Source organism: Terrapene carolina, unplaced genomic scaffold, assembly GCF_002925995.2.
Source record: "Terrapene carolina triunguis isolate 2854851 unplaced genomic scaffold, T_m_triunguis-2.0 Scaffold62, whole genome shotgun sequence".
Lineage (NCBI taxonomy): Eukaryota > Metazoa > Chordata > Testudines > Emydidae > Terrapene > Terrapene triunguis.
Genome location: NW_020664413.1, coordinates 3,713,831 through 3,723,613, shown reverse-complemented (window position 1 = coordinate 3,723,613; position 9,783 = coordinate 3,713,831). Strand labels below are relative to the sequence as shown.

The window sequence follows — 9,783 nt, the reverse complement described above, 5'->3', positions numbered from 1 at the left end:
CCATTGTGAATTTGGTACTGAATAAGACATCGTTCTTCATTCAATACAAGGCTCAAATTCATCACCAGGGAAATTGCTGAGATCATAAACTCCCAGCGCTCAAGCTGGAAATCAATGGAGGAGGAGGGATTCTCATTCTAAATATAAAACCTAAAAAGGATACATAACAGGGACACTCTAAGTGTGTTTAAGCACAAAAATACACCAGCCTTAAAAGCATAAGTGCCTGCTTTTCCCTTTGCGGGGGCAGGGCTCAGCCCCAGGCCCCATCCCCACTCCATCCATTCCCACAAGCTCCCACGCCCACCTCTCTCTGTCCTCACCTCTCTCTGCCTCCTCCCCCAGTGCGCCCCATCCCCGCTCCTCCCCCTCCCTCCCAGCACCTCCTGCATTCCGTGGAACAGCTGATCGCGGCAGCCGGGAGGCGCTGGGAGGAGTTGATCGGCTGGGGCACCCACAGAGTTGGCACCTATGCTTAAAAGCAAGTGAAAATTCCCTGGAGCATCTGTCACAGTTCAAGGCAACGGCACCTGTATTCCCCCTTTGTGGTCCAGCAAGGGCACCCACTTGTAGGCTTCTAGCTCCCCAACCTACATGCCGGCTAATAAGTTTACCAGAGATCACCCTCAGCTCCAACAAGGGCTCTGGTAAGTGATCATTCCTTCAAACCCCTCCTAGGGTTCTTTTGTGAGTGGTCACAATTTTATATCAGCTTTAGCTCAGAATACACAGTCACGGATAGTTAATTCTTTCCTTTATACAGCTTGGGCTTTGATCTTGGCCTCAAGTAGCAGGTGAACAGCAGACAATGGTTCTCTTCTCAGGGCATAGCTTCAAAAGGCTGGGTCTTTGCAAAATCCCTCCTCTGGTTATGCATTCACCTCCTCTCCAGGAAACCAACTTAACTTTGTCCCAAAAGTTCATTCTTGCCTAGCAAATAGTCCTCTGAAGCTCCTAACACCTCCCAGGGTTCACACTGGTCACATCTCCCCCTTAGCAAAGTTACATATGAGCCCACAATAATGGATACATGTTGCATTTTTAATACAGTGGGCTCCAAAGCTATTTCAACTTTATTCAGTTAGGTTTTTTTAAAGGAAATTGCTAGATCTTTCAGAGCATCCTTTCGGGATAACCTTTTCATACCTTTTTTTAAAATAAAAGATTGGGTGCTGAGCAACCAGCTTATCTTCAACACTTTTGCTTAACGCAACTATTAATGTCTGGCTTTAAATATACACAACTCTCCTCTCAGACCATAGAGTGGCATTACATTCTTCCCACCAAGCAATGATTTATATGTATCTGTTATTTAAAGGAAATAAAGTCTGGCAAATGCCAGGGTGATGGCATAATGCTCACTGCATTTGTCTCCCTATATTACCACGTCGTGGGGAACGGAGGGTAATCCTGTAACTATTACGTTATGCTTACCTCTCACTTTGCTAGTATCGAAATTAGTGGAATAACTCTCCTCTATGCAAGCCATTCCGGAGGAGAAGAGGGTGAGGTCTCCCCCATGTAGGGTGATCAGATGTCCCGATTTTATAGGGACAGTCCCGATTTTTGGGGTTTTTTCTTATATAGGCTCCTATTACCCCGCACCCCTGTCCCGATTTTTCACACTTGCTGTCTGATCACCCTACCCCCATGCCACATGAATCTCACACTCTATTAAATCAGTTCCTAGAGGCCAAGCAGAGGATGAACCAAGCCCTGCAATTCTTTTTTCGTTGTTTACAACCCAAGAGATGTCACTGTCCTAGTTCCCTGGTTTAGTGTGTAGGAGCAGACGTTTTCTTTGCTGCCCCCTGTGCTGTTACTGTTCGGTTGCTTTTTAAAGCAGTCAGACAACATTATAGGCCCGATTCCAGCTCCATTAAATAAGTGCAATTCAGTGAGAGCTGTCAGGGAGGGCAGGGGGCCTCTGACCTCCATTCACCATTCTGATCTGGTAGCATTTTACATTCACCTTGTTTTGTGTACCAGGCCTTCCATCTAGAACTAATCGTAGCTAAAGGTAACTCCTGGAGAATAGAAACAGTCATGGCAGAAGCATTCTCCCAAAGACACACCGCTCCTTACTGAGTCAATGTCATCTCTCTGTAACAGCAATCACTGAAAACCAAGATGAGCATGCTTGAGATAAAAAACAGCTGATCAGTGTCCCTGCATAAAATGTCCGATAATCCCTGCACAGACAAGGCATCTGGCGTCCAGAGCAGGATCCCAGAGAGATGAATGTGAAAACTATCCACCGCATAGTCCCCTAACCTTTCCCTGACATCAGGAAAAAGAGACCCTGATTCATCCCCCCGCAGCAAGAGCTTGATGTTAGCAGAGGAAGGCATACATAGCATAGTGACAGACTCCGGAATCTGAGAATGAAAGGGGAAAGCTCTAGGAAATGTTGTGCTAGGTTTTAGAAGAGAGGATGAAACAAGGAGGAAGGCGGTGTCGAACTCCTTTAATCCCCCACCTTTGGGTGCCATGCTTAGCACCCTCCAGCTAGCGAAGCACAAAGAGCTGCTCGGATTGCCATGCAGTGCTTTCTAAAAATCAGGAGAGCTTTTCTGTTCAGTCTACAGCCAGCAATGAGTTTCAAAGGGGACAGGCCTGATCCTTCCCCCCACCACACACACACACACCCCTGCTGATCCCCACTAGAGCACACAAGCGGGTTGGAAACCTTGCTGTGAAATTTCATGTTCTCGCCTAGCAAACGCTTGAGACACCTGCAGTGACCCCAAGTGCAGCAGCCCCCTGAAAACCCATTTAACATTTTTGATTTCCTCCACCTAGGGTGACCAGATGTCCCGATTTTATAGGGACAGTCCTGATATTTGGGGCTTTTTCTTATATAGGTTCCTATTACCCCCGTCCCGATTTTTCACACTCGCTGTCTGGTCACCCTACCGCCACCAGGCATCTCCTCCAGAGATAAACCCCGGGGGCTGGGGCCTGGCAGCCCAGAGGAGAGCTGCTCTCTGACAGATTTGGCTGGCGAGCATCTCAGGGAGAGAGAGGTTCTCACGCCACTGGGCCCATGTTACACGCCTGGCCCTATAACATTCCCCATGCCAGGATCCATGGGGCTGCCCAGAGAATCGCCTTCGAAAGGCTGCGTTGGACCCAAGCACTTGGATTTATGGGCAAGGCAGCAGGTGGGGAGAGCTTTGCAGCCTCCCTGGATTTAATCCATCCCCCCCCACCCCATGTCACAAGCGCATTTCACTCCCTCCCTGTCTGCAGAGTCTCACGCTGGGACCCCCTGGGGTCATACACCCCGCAGCCATCCACTGGGGAACCCCCTGGGGACAGCCCCCCCTGCGGTGCCATGCTGGGAAACCCCCCTGCACGCAGGGCAGGGGAGCAAGGGCAGAACAGATCTGTGGGGCGGGGACGGCAGACAGCTACCCGGGGAGGGGGTAAATGCACAGCTCTGATCTACAGGGGAAAGCAAAGCACGTCCTGGCTGCCCTGGGCTTGAGCGCCCGCCTGCAGCGCGGCTCCCCGGCCTCAGCTGTTTGTGACCCCACACACACACACACACACACACCACAACACACCACAACAACACAACACAACACAACAACACAACAACACCACAACAACACAACACACACACACACTCCCCACCCCTCTTCCACCGGCCGTCAAGCAACGCCCCCCCCCCCCCCCCACCCCTCAAAGCCCCTCTGAGCCACAGCAGCTGCGGCCCCCCGGGGCTAGTCCGGGCTGGCTAGCACTAGCCACCCCGCCCCGGCTGGGCGGTCAGTGCAGCGCCCCCAGCCCCCTCTCCTTGCACTGACACGTCCCCAGGAAACCCAGCTCGCCCGGCGCCCCGGATTGGGCTCGCCCGGCGCCCCGGCTCGATTTACCTTCTCCTGGGCTCGGGTGAGTTTCTTCTGCATGTTGCTGGCTATTTTCCCCGCGGTGACTCCCTTGCCCATCTCAGCCATCTTGCCTGCCTGCCTTTCCCCCCCGCGCGGCTGCACTAATCAGAGCCGGGGGAAACCCGGAGCGAAACAATGGCCAGCGCCTTCCCCGGGAGCCAGGCGCCAGGATACAGCCTTTTAAAGACACAGCGCCCCAAAGCCGCGGCCGCTTCTTAAAGGGACCGCTCGCCCTGCGGCTGACAGCTTCCTCCTCCTCCGACCCAGCGCACAGCCCGGGGTGCAGGCCCCTGCAGTGGGAAATCTCTGCTGGGACCTATCAGCCCTCCTTGAACTCCCCCAGCCCTTCCTCCCCCGCGCCCTCTCATCAGCTCTGCGCCCCCTCTGAAGCTCTCTGAGCATCTTTATGCCATTGGGTCGAAGTCCTGATCGAAATGTTTTTAGGCAAAGCGCAACAAACCCAAAAGCCATTCAGAACTTCAGGGGGATGGACATGGACCGCCGGCTCTCCTGCTTCTAAAGCACTGCTCCCTACAACCCGAGCCAAAAGGCACCCTCCGCTACGCCCAGATCCCCAAAGGTATTCCGGTGCCTAACTCCTTTGGGACGCTCTGGGCCTTAGTTTGTAGCCGTGCGGGGCCTCTGACACATATTTGAATGGTTCTGATCCTCCCCAATAGATCGTCTCCAAAAAGTCCTATTAGAATTGGGAAAGGTACAGAAAAGGGCAACAAAAATGATTAAGGGGGATGGAACAGCTTCCATATGAGGAGAGATTAAAAAGCCTGGGACTGTTCAGCTTGGGAAAGAGACAACTAAGGAGAGCAATAGGACAGAAGTCTATCAAATCATGACTGGTGTGGAGAACATGAATAAGGAAGTGTTATTTACGCTTTCTCATAACCCAAGAACCAGGGATCACCCAATGAAATTAACAGGCAGTAGGTTTAAAACAAACTTAAGGAAGTACTTCTTCACACAAAGCACAGTCAACCTGTGGAACTCATCACCAGGGGATGTTGTGAAGGCCAAAACTATAACTGGGTTCAAAAAAGAATTAGATAAATGACTGGAGGATAGGTCCATCAATGGCTATTAGCCAAGATGGTCAGGGATGCAAGCCCATGCTCCAGGGGTCCCAAAGCCTCTGACTGCTGGAAGCTGGGACTGAGGATGGATCACTTGATGATTACCTGTTCTGTTCATTCCTTCTGATGCCCCTGACATTGGCCACTGTCAGAAGACAGGATACTTCCTAGATGGACCATTGGTCTGACCCAGTCTGGCCGTTCTTATGTTCTAGGGCAACAGTGACACCTGCACATCTGCCATTTCATCTCAATACTATTATTACTATTATTAATATTGCAGCTTATTTATTTTACTGCCGTGCTGCCGCGGGCCAAGACCCCACTGTGTACAAACACAGAACAAAAAGACAGTCCTTGCCCCAAAAAGCTTACAATCTAAGTGTAAGACAAGAGACAGCGGATGGATACGGACAGACGGAGGATTGGTCAGCGTGATGGGCAGCCGTCTCAGCACACCAACTGCCTAACCATTGTTAAATTTAGCACCCATAAGAATGCTAGATACATAGCAGAAAACATAGAGAACACAGGTAGGGCCCTGCTCCAAAAAGCTTAGAGTCTAATTGATGGACAGGACCGACAAGAGACCCAGCGCAGGGAAAGGGAGAGGCAAGGAAGGATATGGATTACAGAAATAGGCTAACGTGTTTAATCCATTTAGGAACACATACATTCCCCTTGGTCATTCAGGCACTGCATGTGAACAATTCATTGGCAATGTTTTTAATTGAGGAGTAGGCACACTCATTTTTGTAGACAGAGCTGCAGTCTCAGGGCTTGTCTATGTAACGCTGACAGACCCCAGTTGTTGACGGGCAGGATTGAACCGCGGACCTCAATGCATGAGCTTCTACTGCATGAGCTAAAAACCACACGGCTCTTAGCTAAGGCTGTAGGCAGACTCATTAACCTCTCTCTAAGTGGTTTCGGTGCCGCTAGATAGGACAGAACCCCACACCCAAGAAGTGTGTGGGTTACATCTACACTTACTGTTGTAGTGCTTAGTGTAGACGCTACTTATGCCGACAGGATAGGTTCTCCTGTTGGCGTAGGTACTCCACCTCCCCGAGAGGCAGTGGCTGTGTCAACAGGAGAAGCCATCCCGTCGACATGGCACTGTCTACACCAGGGGTTAGGTCGGGATAACTCCATCGCTCAGGGAAGGGGAAGTCTGAACCTGACACAAACTGCAACAGGGAGTCAATGAAGTGGCTCGGTGAGGCGTGTGATGTAGGCAAAGCAAAGGATGTGAAGGCAGGCTGGAGTGAGAAGAGGTTAATACCTGAGGCAGTAGAAGACCAGATCGCTGGCAAGGGATAGAGCAATTGGGAGGGAGTGCTCTGGAGAGGTAAAGGAAGAAGGCAGGGTTTGGTCACAGCCTGGATGTAGGGGGAGAATCCTAGAATCATAGAATATCAGGGTTGGAAGGGACCTCAGGAGGTTATCTAGTCCAACCCCCTGCTCAAAGCAGGACCAACACCAACTAAATCATCCCAGCCAGGGCTTTGTCAAGCCGGGCCTTAAAAACGTCAAAGGAAGGAGATTCCACCACCTCCCTAGGTAACCCATTCCAGTGCTTCACCACCCTCCTAGTGAAAACTTTTTTCCTAATATCCAACCTAAACCTCCCCCACTGCAACTTGAGACCATTACTCCTTGTTCTGTCATCTGGTACCACTGAGAATGGGAGGGCAGAGGCAAAGAGGACCCCAAGGTTGTGTTCTTGGGCTTGAGGGAGGATGGGGTGTTATCCACAGCAATGAAGACTGAGAATGGGGACGGGGGAACCACAAGGGGTGAGAGGAAAGATCAGGACTCTCTTCTCATCACACCATAATACCCGTGTGACTCCATTGATGTCAATGGGGTTACCCAGATATAAGCAAGAGGATGATCAGGTTTAAGCCATGTTGGCTAATAAAGTTTTGTCATTGTAAAGTGAACTGCAATTTTGTCTACTCAACATGTGTCATGCATATTTGCATAACAATATATATGGAATAATACTATAGGGCTGCTGTCACCTACGGTCCCTTATGAAAACAAGATGTGCATCCCATAGCCTACACCAGTGAGCCAACATTTTAAAATAAATAAATGAGAAATATTATTTAGAGCTGCCTGCTGAGGGCTCCATTCACCTTAATTTCAGTTGGGGTGTGATTTATGGTTAAAGGTTTTATGCTGAAAAATAGAACAACCAAACCCTCATTCTTAGACATTGTCAAGGATACAGCTTTGCAGACATCTCTCGGCTGGCACGGCAATTTGTCATTCTTATTAATTTTCAAAGGCTTCGACAACTAATTGCAACTAACTGCTATTGTGGATCTTTAATATTTATAAATAATGCATCCTGCTGCTTTTCAAATTATTGCTTGACACCTGCAATTAGAAAGTGACACACCACAGAAAACTGTATTTCACCGAACCAAAAGTCAAATTTTGCAAAGTGAACTGAGAGTTTTAAAATAGATGTGATTAAATACCTACACTGGGTGAAAGTATACCCGGTACTAAAGGGCTCTTCAATCTAGTGAAGAAAAACAAAGAACCAACGGCTGAAGTTAAATCCAGGCAAATTCAAATGAAAAATAAGGCACAATTTTTTTCCCCAATGAATGCGACTAACCATCAGAACAAATTACCAAGGGAAGTAGTGGATTCTCCCACTTTTGGACTGGATGCCTTCTGGAAGAGAGGCGTTAATCAAACACAAGTTACTGGGTTCAATAGAGAGGCAATTGGATACAATTCTCTGGCCTGTGCGATGCAGCAGGTCAGACGAGATGATCTCATGGCCCAGGGATTTCCCTACACCCCCCCCCTGAATTTCCCCAGCACCCCCCCGCCCCCCAGTTTGTGAACTAGTTACATGCAGTGTTGCCAATTTAGTGATTGTTTGGACATTTGAATTGAAATTGAAACATTAATACACACTTTAAAAGCACATACAGTGTATGATAAAATATGTGTATCTGAAAAAGTATAATAGATTTGAAAAGTATGAACATAGACTAGCTTCCTTATACAGCTGTTGTTTTTTATGACAATGTCAGTGCATTCATTTCGGTGAGGTTGGCCAACCTAATAATTTCAAATTGTGTTTTATAAACAAAGTCTAAATGTACCAGAGGGGTAGCGGTGTTAGTCTGGATCTGTAAAAAGCAACAAAGAGTCCTGTGGCACCTTATAGACTAACAGATGTATTGGAGCATAAGCTTTTGTGGGTGAATACCCACTTCGTCAGACGCATGTTACACCCACAAAAGCTTATGCTCCAATACATATGTTAGTCTATAAGGTGCCACAGGACTCTTTGTTGCTTTTTACAAAGTCTAAATGAGTTCTCCCTGACAGCTAGTGATGAGCTGGGGGCTGGGGAGAAAGGCTTCAGGACCAGGTTGTATTTACATTCCCACCTAATCGACCTAGATATTCAGCAAACAGAGCTGTGTTACCCAAGTGATAGATTTTGGCTGGGGTTGGGTTACAAATCACTTGAATGCGAGGGGGGAATGAAATGTTGTTGTTCATATTGTATGAGTAAAGGGCAGTAGAACTGTACTCAGCCTGTGCTGATTGAGGGCATCAAGAGAGGGTGGGGACAGGTGTTTTGCTTGATGGTCTGTCTGAGTCACAAGTACTATTTGATTTGCCCCTCTCCACTGTTTAAAGACAGAGCTGATTACGCTCCATAGATAATCTTTTGTTTTGTTAAGTGACCACTACAGCTGAAATCTCTGATAATCAGGTCTAAGTGCTTAGACCTGCTGTGGGACAGTGTTTCTGTGGAAGAGACGGCCCAGTCTGCACTAGCAGTGAGGTTCCCCCACTGAGAGCTCAGCTGAAATCACTGAGAGCTGGTGGAACCTCAAGAGACCAACTCGCAGAGCTCACAGTGGCAGGTGACTGCGCAGGGCCATTGGCAACAGATTGATGGAGTGAACAGTGGCACAACGAACAACAGTGGCCAGAGCGAACAGTGAGCAGCTGGAGGAACGAGCAAGGTGCCTTCTTGCCCCCCACCTGGGAAGTGAACTCATGTGAAAGCACCTCTGAACGCTGAGTCTCCACTGACCAAGGACAACACCAGTGAGGGATAATGAGGCTGTTAAGAATGCTGGAGACACAACACAGTTCATGCGAACAAACATAGCTGTGGCATCATACTTTCTATTTAAGCAAGAGATACCACACACTACAAACTGGAGGCCAATGTTAAGTGCATTGTCACTTGTTCATCCTGAAGTTGAACACTGGTTCCGAACAAGACCATCAAATGCTCACTATCTTTCTGCAAGAAACTCAGCTGACTGGCTAGAAGCATGTGGTGCAACACTGAAAGTCTCAACAGTTGAAAAAGTGAAGAACTCTCTCACCCCATTCAACAAATTTGCATACATGGCTGATGAATGCACCGATGCAAATGGGCATCAAGTATTAAGTCATTGTGTACGTTATCTTGATGTCAGGGGTAGGCCAGTAGATGCATTTCTAGATGTTCAAGTTATAGAAGACACATTGGCTGCATCTGTGACAACCCACATCTTAGAAGAGTAAAATGCTTGTCAATTGGACCCCAAAGAGATGGCTGCTTGTGCATTTGATGGAGCTGCAAACTTCTCTGGAAGACATGGTGGAGTACAAGCTTTGCTCAGAGAAAAGTGTAACCCTAATCTCTCCTATACGCACTGCAGAGGCCATCTACTCCAACTAGCGCTAGTATGAGCTGCAGACTCTTCAAAAGACATTTAAAAAGCTATAAATTTAATGTCTTCATTATATTATTTTTT

The 9,783-nt window shown here is 48.3% G+C and overlaps 1 protein-coding gene across 8 annotated transcripts in view; it reads right to left on the bottom strand.

Annotated features, from left to right (window-relative positions):
- The window catches only part of BIN1 (bridging integrator 1), a 151,243-nt gene extending 147,139 nt beyond the window's left edge, over positions 1–4,104 (bottom strand). For 2 of the 8 annotated variants that reach the window (XM_026647384.2, XM_026647385.2), the window contains exon 1: positions 3,882–4,099. In XM_026647384.2, coding sequence (XP_026503169.1) covers positions 3,882–3,962 — 81 coding nt within the window. In that variant the 5' untranslated portion in view covers positions 3,963–4,099. Of the gene's footprint in view, positions 1–3,881 lie in introns of all 8 variants that reach the window. The other 6 variants (XM_026647386.2, XM_026647387.2, XM_026647382.2 and 3 more) reach the window with 5 other exon arrangements.
- Between the last annotated feature and the right edge of the window lie 5,679 nt (positions 4,105–9,783).